The sequence below is a fragment of the Pelodiscus sinensis genome, chromosome 21 (assembly GCF_049634645.1).
Source record: "Pelodiscus sinensis isolate JC-2024 chromosome 21, ASM4963464v1, whole genome shotgun sequence".
Taxonomy (NCBI): Eukaryota; Metazoa; Chordata; order Testudines; family Trionychidae; genus Pelodiscus; species Pelodiscus sinensis.
Window position 1 is genome coordinate 280,140 of NC_134731.1, and position 15,441 is coordinate 295,580.

At 48.4% G+C, this 15,441-nt stretch overlaps 1 protein-coding gene across 4 annotated transcripts in view; it reads right to left on the reverse strand.

Annotated features, from left to right (window-relative positions):
- Positions 1-9,044: 9,044 nt before the first annotated feature.
- The window catches only part of SLC13A2 (solute carrier family 13 member 2), a 56,659-nt gene continuing 50,262 nt past the window's right edge, over positions 9,045-15,441 (reverse strand). For all 4 annotated transcript variants that reach the window (XM_075904459.1, XM_075904457.1, XM_075904456.1 and 1 more), the window contains 3 exons: positions 14,795-14,956; positions 13,310-13,447; positions 9,045-10,187 (listed from right to left, as the gene is read on the reverse strand). In XM_075904459.1, coding sequence (XP_075760574.1) covers positions 10,050-10,187; positions 13,310-13,447; positions 14,795-14,956 — 438 coding nt within the window. In that variant the 3' untranslated portion in view covers positions 9,045-10,049. The remainder of the gene's footprint in view (positions 10,188-13,309; positions 13,448-14,794; positions 14,957-15,441) is intronic.

Genomic DNA, 15,441 nt, shown 5'->3' on the forward strand with positions numbered 1-15,441 from the left:
AGGATAAAATTCAGGGTGGAGTGATAAATAGTCATCAACATCAAAGCTACCTCCAGATAATAAGATAACTTGGATTCTCAGTTTTTCCTAGGTGGATCCCCTGTCTTTCAACATCGTGTTGTCTGGCAGAATGTTTCCTGTCCTGGGTGAAGAAATCTACCTTCAGTTACCAATTTCATCTCAAAATATGACTTGTCAGTGTTTCCAGCCACATACATATTGTAGAGGTTTGCTCTGCAGTCTTGGATTAGTCCCTGAGAAAGCTCTGTCTGCTGTGCACACCCGCTGGGACACAGTGCTCTTGTGACTGAGGAGTAATGTCAAGATGTCGCCCATCACCTTCATTCTGCAGCTTTAAGCAGTTTTTAAATATGTTAGTTCTAGGCCGGTGAGCATCTTGCAGGTAGGGATGGAGACCTTGAATGTGACTCTGTATTCTCTGGGAAGCCAGCATAAAGACAGGACCAGTTTAGTTTGTTCATAGCCCCCTGTGTTGCTGCGGAGATGTGTTCTGCGCTACGTGAGGATTGCTGGCTTTGTGCCCAGCTCTGATTGGTGTTCTCCAAACATGAGGCGACAAAGGCATGTAGAACTAAACCAGGTCATCGTCCACCAGAATAGGGCAGAATGTTGTAGCCAACAAATGGTGAGAAAGTGTTTCTTACAACTGATGGAAGATGCTTAGCCTTGGTGAGGAAACCAGGAGCACTTCTACGCAAGGGATTGAATTGACCAGTGATGGGGGGACAGGGATGTCTTAACCAATGGAGGCTGTGCTGGGGCTGAAAGCTCCACAATGTGTTCTCCTGTGTCCCCTCTTCACTTGAATTTAGCTTCAACCAGCTGTTAGAACACTAGAACTGGAAGGGGCCTTGAGAGATCATCATCGAGGACAGGGGTGGCCAACCTAAACATGAGAAGGAGCCAGAATTTACCAATGCACCTGGCCCAAGAGCAACAGTCCTATGTCACCAGCCCTGATCATCTCCCTGTGACGGACCGGGCCGTGTCTGGGCACAACTGAGGGCGTCCGCTCAGGGCGAATTGCTCAAATCCGGGGCTCCTTACAGCCCCCCTGACTGGTGACCTCTCCAAATAGGCCACAAACCAGTCTCACAGAGCGCTTCAGCTGCCTGCCTGAAGCCTCACGAGCAAAACCCCTCCGACACCCCAGCAATATCCGTGCCCCAGATGGCCCCGGGCCTCATACACAGGTGGGGGGTCCTAGCACCCAATCCCACCTACCCCGAACAAGTTCTGTCCGGTTCCAAGAAACCAGCCACAGATCCCTGGTCAATTTACCCTCTGGACCTTACCCACAAATCACGCTGGGCCAATCCTTTAGACTATATATCTAAAGGTTTATTATTACAATAAAGAAAAGCATGAGAGTAAGGTTATTAAAGTACAGTACGTTACATGCACCGAATCTCCCAGTTCTCGATGCAGGCTCTAGCAGAGGTGTTGCAGCTGCTGGTTTAAAAGTTCTTATTGCACATCCTACGATCAGGATGGGTTCACAGGTCTTCCGGGCTCTTCGATCCCTGCAATGCTGCCTCTGGGATGAAGTGCTGAGCTGAGAACAAAATGGCATCGACCGCATGGCCTCTTTATACCTCCTTCCTGGCCTCTTCTTGTATGCAGCAAGTCACCTGGTCAGAGGCCAATCTCTATGTTCCCTGCTGGCTGCCCTCAGGTGACAAATCCCGTTCTTTGGGTGTGTCCATAGCCCATTGAGAGCCATTGTTCCACAGGGCTTCACTACTCAGCCTGTCCATAGCCATGCTTAACCACATTCAGAGAAATATTCAGCTTCCACACAGATTTACAGATTCCTACCTACACACACAGACATTATATACTCACATAAATAGCGTACATAAGATCAACAAACAATAAGCTCCCATTCAATACCCCACATGGCTCCCTTTTATACCAATTTCTGGGGCCAACACCCCCACCTAGGGGTGCAGCAGCGATCTGGCTGCTTCCCTCAAATTCAGTAATGTGACACTACCCATCGCTGCTCTCAGCACATCCCGCCCACGGGCAGCCCCACCGGTCACTGCCTCCTTCTCCTTTTCCTCCTGCCCACTGGGATCAGCTCTGTCAGTGGGAGACACTGGAGGGAGGAAGCAAACCTCCCTTGCTGCAATTTAAACCTATTGCTTCTTGTCCTATCCTCAGAGGCCAAGGAGAACAATTTTTCTCCCCCTTCCTTATAACACCCTTTTAGATATTTGAAAACTGCTGTCATATCCCCTGTCAGTCTTTTCTTTTCCAAACTAAACAAGCCCAGTTCTTTCAGTCTTCCCTCAGAGCTCACATCTTCTAGACCTTTAATCATTTTTGTTGCTCTTCTTCTTTGGACTTTCTCCAATATCTCCACATTTTTCTTGAAACATGATGCCCAGAACTGGACACTGTACTCCAATTGAAGCCTAATCTGTGCAGAGTAGAGCGGAAGAATGACTTCTCGTGTCTTGTTCACAACACTCCTGTTAATGCAGCCCAGAATCATGTTGGCTTTTTTTTGCCACAGTGTCACACTGTTGACTCGCATTTAGCTTGTGGTCTGCTATGACCTCTTTCTGCAGCAGTCTTTCCTAGACCATCACTTCCCATTCTGCATGTGTAAAACAGATTATTCCTTCCTAAGTGGAGTTCTTTGCATTTGTCCTTATTAAACTTCATCCTATTTACCTCAGACCACTTTTCCAGTTGGTCCAGATCATTTTGACCCTATCCTCTAAAGCACTTGCAACCCCTTTCTGCTTAACAAGCATAGTCTCTATGCTAGTATTTAAATAGTTGATGAAGATATTGAACAGAACCAGTCCCAAACAGGCCCCTGTGGAACCCCACTTGTTATATCCTTCCAGCATGACTGTGAACCATTAATAACTACTCTCTAAGGGTATGTCTACACTACAGCACTAATTCGAACTAACTTAGTTCGAATTAGTTAATTCGAACTAAGCTAATTCGAATTAGCGCATCTAGACTTAAAAACTAGTTCGAATTAGCGTTTTGCTAATTCGAACTAGCATGTCCACACTGAGTGGACCCTGAACCGAGGTTAAGGATCGCCGGAAGCAGTGCCGGCAGGGCATCAGATTAGGATGTAGAGTGTGGCGCTGCTGCCTCAGGCTAGCCGAGGGCTGTGCTTAAAGGAACCCGACCCCCACCCCGGACAGACAGTTCTCAGGGGTTCCCCGCTTGCAAAGCAGTCCTGGCTTGGAGTGCCCTGAGTGCCCACACTCGGCACATCACAGCACTCGGCCATCAACCCGGCTGCACTTGCTGCAGGCTGCCATCCGGGGGGGGGGGGTCAATCAAGGGGCTTCAGGAGAGTTTCCACCCCGAGGAGCCCGCAGAGCCAGCCCAGTCCTCCCCATCGGGGGCTCGTACCCCATTCCTCCCTCACCTCCTTCCACTTACCCCTCCCTAGCCCCCCTTCCTGATGTACAAAATAAAGGACACGTGTGTTCAAAAATAGAAACTCTCTTTATTGAACAAAACTCGGGGAGACTGGGAAAAGAAGGTGGGAGAGGGGAAGAGAGAGGGTGGGAGAGGGGAGGGCAACTAAAATGGTCAGGGGTTTGGAACAGGCCCCATATGAAGAGAGGCTAAAGAGACTGGGACTTCTCACCTTAGAAAAGAGGAGACCGAGGGGAGATATGATAGAGGTCTATAAAAGCATGAGTGGTGTGGAGAGGGTGCATAAAGAAAAGTTCTTCATTAGTTCCCATAATAGAAGGACTAAAGGACACCAAATGAAATGAATGGGTAGCAGGCTTCAAACTAACATCAGAAAGTTCTTCTTCACAAAGCAAATAGTCAACCTGTGGAACTCCTTGCTGCAGGAGGCTGTGAAGGCTAGAACTAGAACAGAGTTTAAAGAGAAGTGAGATAAAGTCATGGAGGTTGGGTCCATGGAGTGCTATTAGCCAGGGGGTAGAAATGGTGTCCCTGGCCTCTGTTTGAGGAAGGCTGGAGATGGATGGCACGAGACAAATGGCTTGGTCATTGTCTTCGGTCCATCCCCTCCAGGGTACCTAGTGTTGGCCGCTGTCAGCAGACAGGCTACTGGGCTAGATGGACCTTTGGTCTGACCCAGTACGGCCATTCTAAGCTCAGGGCTCAGGGTTGGGGGTCTCAGTGGACCACCTTGATTTTCATGCCAACCTGCTCCTGGGTGGCCAGGCTGGCAGCTATCCCGCCCTAGATGGCCACTTTCCTGTGCCTAGTGCGGAGATCGTGGATGAGGTCCACGATGTCTGCACCAGACCAGGTGGGCGCCTGCCTCTTGCGGACCTGGGCAGGCTCCTGGGAGCTGCCAGCCTGGTTCCGGGAAGAGGCGGAGGGCTGGGTGGCAGCGGGTGGCTGGCTCGAGCCGTGCCAGGTGCAGGGTCTGCTGGCTGGATGCTGGCAGGCTTGCACCTGGCACGAGCACCGTAGCCAACCCGTGCCCCTTTAAGAGCTCCGGGGCCGGAAGGGGGGCAGAAGAGTTTCCCTGGTGGTGCCCAGAGTGGCCACCAGGGAAAGCTGGGGAGGTCTAGCCTCCCAGTAGTTCGAATTAAGTGGCTACACAGCCCTTAATTCAAACTAGTTAGTTCGAACTAGGCGTTAGTCCTTCTGGAATGAGGTTTACCTAGTTCGAATTAAGCGCTCCTCTAGTTCGAATTAAGTTCGAACTAGTGGTTTGTATGTGTAGTTCCTATCAAAGTTAATTCGAACTAACGTCTGTTAGTTCGAATTAACTTTGTAATGTAGACATACCCTCCGAATGGTTATCCATCCAGTTATGAACCCACCTTATAATAGCCCCATCTGGGTTGTATTTCCCTAGTTTATTGATAAGACGGCCATGTGAGACTGTATCAAATGCTTTACTAAAGTCTAGGTATACTACGGCCACCATTTCTCCTTTATCTACAAGAAAGGATAAGAAATCAAAGAAAGCATTGTTGTTATCCTATCAAAGAAAGCATTCAAATTGGTCTGCCATTATTTATTCTTTACAAATCCATGCTGGCTGTTACCTATCACTTTATCTTCCAGAAGTTTGCAGATGAATTCCTTAATTATTTACTCCATTATCTTCTCTGGGTTCCCAAACTTTCCATTACCATGAAAGCCCATCTCTTTAACACCAGTATCCTTCCGGTAATGCTGTATGGCTGCAAAACCTGGAACATGATGCTTACAGAAGAATTAAAGCTACAAACCAGCCAAAGAGCAATGGAAAGATGCACGGCGAGTGTAAGTAGGGTACAAGCATATTACTATCGACAATTTACAGACAAGAAATAGTATCAATAGTATTCAAGTTATGTATGATCGGAAAAGAAGATGGGTTGGTTATGTAGTGAGATTGAGACAACAGATGGAAAGTGAGTATACTCCATTAGTATCCACAATATGTAAAAATACAAGAGGAAGGCCTCCAGCACATTGGGTGGATTCTATATGGAGGATTCATGGAAGAGAACCACATAAAACAGGATAGCGTGGAAAAGTTGCAATCTGCATTGGTGGTGAAACTGTTCACATTGATGAAATCATGGATCTTCCAAGTATCTTCCCTGGCACAAACGTTAAGCTGACTGATCTATAGTTTCTGGGCTTGTTTTTATTTCCCTTTTTATAGGCGGGCACTATATTTTCCCTTTTTCAGTCTTCTGGAATCTCTCCCAACTTCCATGACTTTTCAAAGTTGATAGCTAAAGGCTCAGATATCGCCTCTATCAGCATCTTGAGTATTCTAGGATGCATTTCATCAGATCCAGGTGACTTGAAGACATCTAACTTTTCTAAGTAATTTTTAACTTGTTCTTTTTTTATTATTTTAACTTCTGAACCTATCCCATTTCCACTAGCATTCACTATGTTAGGCATCCCGTCACCATTAATCTTCTTAGTGAAAACTGAATCAAAGAAGCCATTAAGCACCTCTGCCATTTCCAAGTTTCCTATTATTGTTTCTCCGTCTTCACTGAGCAATGGGCCTATCCTGTCCTTGGTCTTCCTCTTGGTTCTAATATATTTGTAGAATGTTTTATTGTTACCCTTTATGTCTCTAGCTTGATTGAGCTTGTTTTGTGCCTCTGCCTTTCTAATCTTGCCCCTTTATACTTGTGTTATTTGCTTATATTCATCCTTGGTAATTTGACCTATTTCCACTTTTTATACAACTCCTAGTTGATTTTTAGATCATGTAAGATCTCCTGGTTAAGCCAAGATAGTCTCTTGCCACAGTTTCTCTCTCTTCTATGCAGTGGAATAATTTTTGTTTTTTGGTCCTTACTAATTAATATTACTGGCCATGGGCCCATGTTGCCTCCTTGTTTAATCTAGAAACTGCATGTATGTACTGAATAAAACTAGAGGGAGAATCCTTGCAGGACACCACAAGTCAGTGATCCAGGGACAAAGGTGCCGTTTCTCATCCATACTCTGTGAGCCCCTCTAGGGAAGACTGAAGGCCTTTTATCAACCTCCACTGGAGCACTGCTCTTAGGTGAGACAATTGGCTGAGTGTGTATTGGCTGTATATTGCCAAGAGATGCAAAAGGGAAAGAATGGATGTCTGCCCTCCATCTATAGGTAACTGAAAACTTTCCATTAGTGCCACTAATGGCTATGTCCAACTGTGGCGGGGTAGCCCCGCCCCTCCCAGAAGCCGCCGGAACGCTGCGATCGCGGGGGGAAGGCCCCCCGGAGCGGCGTGTATAGCCGCCTGTCGTCCCCAAGCGGGGGGGCCGGCACACCGGCCGGGTGATGAGCCGGGGCCGGCAGACAGCGCCGAGAGGGGGCGGGGAAAAGCGGACGTGGCAGTGATGTCACAGGGAGGCCAGCCCGGGGGGGGGCCAGAGGCCGACGAGGAGGGTGACGTCATCTGCCTGCGACCAGCGGGCAGTTTAAATGGTCGCAGTGTGCCGGCAATCAGGGGGGACGCCGAGGAGACGCATTCCCCCCAGGAGCCGGTGAGCGGACACCGGTACTGGAGACCCTGAGCAGGACCGGAGTGTGAGCCCAGGTGAGACAATTGGACCTGGGGGAAGAAGTGGCCCAGGGCAGAGAAGTGGACCCTGAGAGCGGGGGAGTTTAGGGTTCTCGACCCCCCCCCCCCACTAGGTGGGGAGTCTTTCCCTGACCTTAGGGCCCTGGGTCGGGGTCCGGAGCGAGGGCGGGCCCGGACCCCCTTCCCCCAACCGCCGAGCTGAACCGAGCAAAGCCAGGCGAATCGGGTCGCTAACGACCGTGGAAACCGAGGGGGGCGGACGTAAGCTCCTCCGCACGGGGGAAACCCCTACACCAACTCATGTCCTAGCTTGACTATATGGCCTTCAATTAGATGAGCTTGCAGGTGGCCTTTGGCTAGTGTCTCTATGGCTGCGCTCAGGAATGGAAGGCTTGGTACAGGATCGCATGGCAAGAATCATGTATGCAAAGTAGAGTTCTTCAGTATTGGTAGGGTTACTGCATGTTTGGAGGAGGAGGGGAATAAGGCATTGGCTTACTCCCTGAATAAGGCATTGGCTATTGCAGTCGTCCCACGCAGGACTAGAGGTAAATGCACATGCAAATCTTAAATCCTCCATGTGGAGGGTGAAGAGATCTTGGCAGGTGCCATTAAATAATTGTTTGTTTAAATCTGAATCCTGCCAGAGGGATTGGGTCATCTGGCTTCTAACGTTAGCACCAGGGAAATAGCAGCTCATTAGCAGAGAAGGGTAAACCTTTTCTAGCCTATGGTTTACTAGCATCTGCTCTCCAGCTAGCACATTTTGTACCTAGAGACCTATACCTGTTTTACCAGCTGAGAGATTAGGATCAAATGCAGAGGGGTAGGGGAGGGGGCAGGGTGTGCTCTGGAGTGCGTGGTGCAGGAATTCCTGAACAAGGTAGATTTTATGCAAATACATGAGTGTTCTGTGAACTTGTAGCTCAATTTTCCAGAGACAGGCCAGGAGCTAGCCTGTTGAAATGAATCCTGATTTTCCATATCTCCATGCTCTTGCAGGCATTAGCTATGGCTTCTATAGGAGCCAATGGGTTCTCTTTCAAAAATCGGGGAATAACATTCTGCATTTCCATGCTAATGGGATTGGTGATTGTGACGATGAGTCGAGGTTCCTCCGATCCTGCAGCCCCGTAGCAGCAAGAACAGACTCCACCAGCCAGCAGAATAGAGGGGGTTTAATGCTTCTCCAGGATACAGCACAGCACAGACATGATGTGTCGACCAGGATGCCTCAGCCTCCTTGAGATGGGGTCTCTGGGCCCCTAGATTCCAGCCCCTCCTTTGTCTGTTTCCTTCATGGTTCCAGCCCAAGACTGACCCTTCCCCCAACACTCCCTTCCTTTGTTTCATCCCTTCCCTTAATGGGTAGAACCGGTTCCGTCACTGTCAGGGGGGCTCTCAGGATGCCCTCCGCTGGGCAGTGCTTACAGACAGAGGCCGGTAGGGGTCATCTGCAGAGCTGACACTACATCACAGAGATTATGCTATACTCCCTTTTCCCAAAGATAACTAGCCCTGTCCCTCTGTTCTCTGCGGAAATGGTAAATAGAGATGAAAGGGAACATTTTCAAAAGTGCCTACGTGCCTTCAAGCCAGGCTTTCAAAAGCAGCCTAATGCTTAGAGATGCACGTGGGCACCTGATGGAATTTTCAAAGGCAGGGTAGATGCTCTGCTCTCATTGACTTCACTTTCAATGGCTGTTAGGCATCTAACCTGTTTGGATGCGTTTGAAAATCCCACTGTGTGCCAAGGTGCATTGTTCGGTGCCTAAGCACCTTTAAAAATCTTCCTCTTTGCAATGTAGGTCTCACTGAACGTCAGAACAGGCTTACATACTCCTGAGTTGCTTAGGCACTGCTGTAGTTTGACCTGGATGCTGAAAACCAAGGGCTATTCCATGATTCTTTCCATGGTGTTAAAAGATATGTTGGTGGTGCTGGCTCTGCCAGGAGGAGTGGGAAGGGTATGGTGAGCTGACATACACAATAGCAGCAGAAAGATTGGTTTCTTATAGAAAAACTGGACAGAATATAGAAGTTGCATAAAAATTCTTTAATTCAATCAATACTTTAGGAAACAAGAATTTCCCCATTCTCAGGAGAACACTATAGTTCCTGTCATGTCCTTACAGCAGGGGGAGTCAAGAGGTGACAGTGGGCCATATCTTGACTGCAAGATGCTTTTAGACAGCCCCCTAGATCTTTTTATGTAGTTATTGCTAACAGTATTGTTGGGGGGCTTGTTATTTTTGTCTGGAATCTGTACCTTGATTAGATTTTCAACAAGAAATTTGGACCTTGACACAAAACAGACTGTCTTTGCACAGTCTTTGGGCCTCCATAAATAGTCTTAGGATTGATGTGATAGTGAAAATAGCCTCTTGTTTTCAGAAGCTCCTTTTCACTTCAACTACAGAGTGAATTTTAAATAAATAAATTAGAGAAATAGAATGGTCTAGATAGTGTTTTGATTAGTCCACAATCATTATAATGCATAGATTGTTGGAGTGCTTGCAGGTCATGCGTACAATTTTATGTTCACCAGGCCCGAGTACAAGCATACCTACACAGAGAGGTCTGTGCCTACAAACAGAGGTATGCATTTAGTTTCAAACACACAGTTGCAGTCACAGCATCAAGTACAAACTGTTCCCCTCTTTCTTCTTATATGCACTTCTGTGCCACCCTTCCTTTCCTCTCCTGGCACACTCAGAGCAAACACGGAATTTACAGGTAAAATCTGCGCTCTGATAGGAATGCCTAGTACTGGGGAAAATTTCCCACTGGTTCCCAAGAGAAAGGTAGCCTGGGGATCCCAGCAAAAGTTGCCCAGCATAAGGCTATATCTTGTGCACACAGTAGAAAAGCCAGAGAATTCCGTTGTTAACGTCTGGGTGCTTGGTTTCTAGAGGTTGTGTCTGATCCAGTACATCACAAAAGCTTGAGCAGATCAAGCTGGTGGTCAGAGTGAACAATATTCTGCTCCATCAGAGACCGCTCGTGGTTCCATTTGTCCATATTATTTACAGGCAGCTGGTGACGTGCTGTTTGCCCATACTGGAAAGTGGTTCAAATCAAACAAGGAGAAGCCCCAGGTGTGTATGGCTAACATGATTGTCAGGACACCCAGAATGTTGAGTACGCTCCCGGCTTTAGCCTAGAATTGTAAAGAGACGGTGTCATTGGCTGAACTAAGGGGATGCTTACACTACACAGGTTTTAGCAATGGCCATGGCATGAAAAGTCAGGCAGACTAAAAACTGCTTGTCAGCACTGTTGCCAACAAAAAGCTTCCATCCCTTCGGAGTGGCATTTGCTTTGTGGGCAGGAGAGCCTTCCAGCTGACAAAGCACTTTTAACACTAGTATTTGCCAGTGATTAAGCACCTGTGAATGGGCAAAGTTTTGTTGTTCTATTGCCAGTATAGACAAGGCCTAAGTCTGTTCCTGATCAGCAGTAGGAAGCTTGGATGGATGGCTTTTGGGCAGGGGTCTCAAACTCACAGGCCATCTATGGCCCAAGCAGTTCTACAATCCAGCTTGTGTGTGGCTGCCAGCACGAGTCCTTGCAGCCCTTTGTACTCACTGCAGCGGCAGGAGCTGTGGCGCAATGCAGCAGCCTCTGCTCCACTCCACCTCCATCCCCCGGCTCGCTCTGCTTCACTGCCAGAAGGCGCTGAAGCCCCACTGTGCTCCTAGGGGTGGCGGCAGGGACTCCTGGGAAATTTGCCCAGAGGCAGCAGGCAGGACAAAGGGATCCAGGGGGGGGGGGGGGAGTGCATAGAGGCCCAACCCCCAGAATCCTGCCGTAGGGGGACGCCTGCCAACCCCCTAGGAGGATGTGAGGACTAGTACAGGCCCTAAGGTAAATTGAGTTTGAGACCCCTGCGCTTGTGGGTTGATTTGTAGATCCTTATTCTAGCACCCAGGCTGGGCAAGGTATCTATCTGAAAGCCTGGGGGTGATGAACGGCTCGGCTTTGTGCTGGGAAGCTAAAGGCCCAGGTGGGGAAGGGGATGTCGATTTCAGAGCTCTCGGTCCCTGTAGCAGTGTGCAGGATAAAAGAAACAGCCTCTGATTGGGGCCTCCTAAAGGCACCTCACACAGCTCTCAGCCTAGGGGGAGGCCTGGGATGACTTTGCTGCCTTTGCTCTGTGCCAGAGGCTAGAATGTCCCCCGGTGCAGTGCTCTGGAGCTGTACATGCTGTGTGCTGTGGCCTCTCTCCCAGCCCTAACAGCATGCCCCCTAGAGTAGTGTTTCTCAACTATGTTTTATAAAGTACCCCTTGACAAAAAATTATCAGCACCCTCAAGACTTACAGTTTTCAGATACAAGTTTTTTTCTACCATTGAAACACATTTGTTTAAACAACTTAATCATAGCCAGGTGGGTGATGAAATTGTTGGGTGTAAAAATACAAAAATAATACAGCGCTGTAAAACGTAAAACAAAAATTCCGTTTTCTCCAAATTTCAGTTGTTGACCTACCCCCCTGACTGCTCTCAAGTAATCCTGAGGGTACTCGTACCACTGGTTGAGAAACACTGCCCTAGAGCAGGTGATGTGAGAGACCTTTGCATGCAATCTGTGGCTGTGTTCCTCAGTTCCTACCCTGGGGAAATTCTCCTCCATCTTGCTCTGGAAATTTTAGAACCCCATTAGGCAGCTCTGGGCCTTTGGTCTGTCAAAAATTAAACCCAGGGGCTGTGTCTAAACTGGCCAGTTTTTCCGGAAAATCAGCCGCTTTTCCGGAAAAACTTGCCAGCTGTCTACACTGGCCGCTTGAATTTCCGCAAAAGCACTGACTTCCTACTGTAAGAAATCAGTGCATCTTGCAGAAATACTATGCTGCTCCCATTCAGGCAAAAGTCCCTTTTCCTCAAAGCTTTTGCGCAAAAGGGCCAGTGTAGACAGCTCAGGTTTGTTTTCTTCAAAAAAGCCCCGATCGCGAAAATGGCGATTGGGGCTTTTTTGCGGAAAAGCGCGTCAAGATTGGCCACGGACGCTTTTCTGCAAAAAGTGCTTTTGTGAAAAAGCGTCTGTGCCAATCTAGATGCTCTGTTCCAAAAATGCTTTTAACGGAAAACTTTTCCGTTAAAAGCATTTCCGGAAAATCCTGCCAGTCTAGACGCAGCCAGGATGTTTAATTTCAATACCACTTTTTTTGCCTGTAGCTGATGTTAAATCACCCAACCCTGACCATTAATTTGGCTTTCCTCCCAAGGCCTCATTCAGAATAAACTGGGCCCCATACCATAGCTGAGCAGAAGCCTTTGCTTATTTTTTTGGATGGGGCTAAGTCTTATCAAAGACCTGGAATCCCAGCCACACACTTACATAGACCTCTCTTGATTTGGCATCTGAATCTGATATTCACTCGGGGACATGGGTGGCTGGTATGCTAAGTGGGGGAAGGCATTGGCCCCTCCCACACTTCACCCCCAGCATCCTCCTTCCAGTGCTCCAGGCCCAGGGAGGCTGGAACTGAAGATCCTCCTCCCTCCCCATGTTCTGGGGGCTGGAAAGGCTGGGGAGGCTATCCACCCTCCCCATAATCTGGAGCCAGGGAGGCTGAGGACACGCCCTCTTCCCTCCCCATGCTCTGGGGCCGGGGAGGCTGGGGCCATGTGCAGCTCGCCCTCCTCCCTTCCCTGTGGTGGCCTCCCCATGTCGGAGGGGGGCATGGGCATGGGGGCAGTTTGGCTCCTGTGGGGGGGGGGGGACCTCATCAGAAGGGGTGGGGCTGGGGCTTGCTTCCCCCAGCCCTACCTTCACCAACCACCCATGTTTGGGGAGAGTAATTCCGGGACCTCATATGTCAATTATAAAGATATCCTCTTCTTTTTGTGCTCTCGTGAGAAAGGGCATCAGTTCAGCCCGGGCGGAATGCACTGTGGAATGCACAGACAGCAATACAGACGCTTGTGCAAAAAAGTGGTTTGATAAGAACCCTTTTGCCAGCCCCACGGTTTGCATTTCGTTTATTTGCACGGCTACACCCTCCCATTTCCCATCAATGCCCTGTTGCTACGGACACACCCAACGAGACCTTTCCCTGCAGTGTCACTGGCTGTTTTCCAAGAGCTGAAGCGCTCATGGTTCTGAGTGTACGTCCCTGCCACAGTAGCCCATCAATGTACAAGTCTATGCTCTGTATTCCATTTGAGTTTAGCAGGGTACAGGCTGTTCTGTAATCGCTTGTCAAGGGAAAACTAATAGCAAAGCAAGGAGACAGGCAAAGAACAGTGTAACTGGCAATCAGAGGGGCCTGCTGCTCACCATGTCGATAACCTTGAGCTGTCCATAGGAGAAAGCAATGGCATTGGGAGGAGTGGCCACGGGGAGCATGAACGCCAGGGATGCTGAAAGTGTGCAAGGCAGCATGACGTAGAGCGGATTGAGGCAGATGGCTTGAGACTGTGTAAGAGGTGAGAAGAAGGTGACATCTTTAATACCAGCAGAGTGCATAGATGTAGAACTGACGTGTGCTCCACCCTTCCTTTCACAGACACCCTCCGTCCTGCCTCAGACGCTTCCAGTCACTCCCCCAGGGTCCCAGCACCCTCGGGCCCTGGTCCTGCTTGGGACATTTGGCCACCACTCTCATATAAATTCAGCGGCGGATATAGGGCAGGAGGAGCGGGGTGGCTGCCCCAGGCCCCGCACTTCAATAGGCCCCGCGCGTGCTACTTCCCGTCAGCTGCTGCCGAGGTGCATGCGCAAAATTGTGCCTCCCCGGGCCCCACGGCACAGCCCTGGGCCCCGCAAAATTATCATCTGCCCCTGTATAAATTAATAACAATATCACTGTTCAGTCCAGAATTGGTAAATCAATGAAAACAGTCATCAGAATCCTACATCCAGAGCTCAGTAAACAGCTCCCTTGAAGGAAAGAGCTCCAAACGCTCAGGGGAGATATTTGGGTAAGCGAGAATTCTGCTCTCTCCAGTGAAGCAATTACAGGTTACTCCTACTGTTCAATGTCTGAACCAAAAGACATCTGGTGACTCTTATTCCACTTCCGCCTGGGGCATGATTTTAACCTCCATCCTAAATCTGCCCTTGGGAAGGCAACAGTTTTCTCCTTGTAGTTAGTCTCAGTGGCGCTGCAAAAGTTCGAATAGACCAAGGAGACTGACGTACATGGTCACTGTAGAGGTGACTCTGGAGGGTCATGAGGAGATACACTGATGTGCTGGCATTGGGAAGTTCACGCTGCCGCTGCCATTGCCTTTCCTGTGACTAAGGGCACGTCTACACAGCAGCCCTAAACATAAAATAAGCTACGCAACTTGAGCTATGCTAATTGCATAGCTTAGGTCAAAATAGCTTATTTGAACTTTTGGCGCTGTCTGCACAGCAGTCATCTCAAAATAGAGAATGCTTCCTCCGACTTCCCTTACTCCTCATGAAATGAGGTTTATGGAAGTCAGAGTAAGAAGCCCATTATTTCAAATTTATTTCAAAATAATGGGTTTGCTGTGTAGACATGCACTATGTTATAAATAACACTGCTGTGTAGACATTGTCTAAATGGCCTTCAGTCTCCTAACTTCTCAATCCTATTATTTTCACCTGCATACGCTACTTTAGAAAGAGTGACCATAACATCTAGACTATATGTGATATCTACATTTCAAGGGCATGAGCCTGTGGTTGGCTTGGTCAGATTTTGTGCATAACTGAGTAGGTTTGTACGTGGAACATGATGGAAGGTCCTGTTGCTTTTCCTGCAGAAGCAGTCTGAAAAGGGATGGGACTTACCATGGAAGCCAGTATAGGAAGGAAGAGAGTGGTGGTAGCCACATTGCTGGTGCATTCAGTGAAAGTGGCAATCAGGAGACACAATAGCAAAACAATAGCTGGTGGTGAGATATTCTCCAAAGGTGCCAGTTTGCTACCTAGCCATGAAGACAAACCAGATTCCTGAAAGATAGAGATGGAGAGCGGTCCGTTAGCACAATGGACATGCAGATCAAGTTCTTGAGCAAGTGCCATATCAGAACTACACTCAGTAACTATATCCCCAGCCAACTGCCAATTCCTTCTTATGAGGTTCCAGACTGCTTACTGGAGAAAAGCAAATCATCTTTATTCCCAGGCAATAGACCTCAATGCAATGAATAAGACACACACACACACACTTTTTCCATCATAAAGCCACTGAGAGGGAAAGAATACAGCAAGGTCCTTTCTTGGTCTAAAGAGGTTCATCACAGTATTCAGGGCATTAGTTAGACATGACCACAGCTTAGATCTGTCTCCTTTCCAAACTACAATCTCCGCCTATCTTTCTAACAGGCCCTTGTGAGTGTCCAGCTGCCACTTCAAAGCAACATAGTCAAAAGTGAGTTCCGAACCTTCCTCCTTCCTCTCTCAGTGACTATGGCCAATGAGCATCCAGCCTGTTA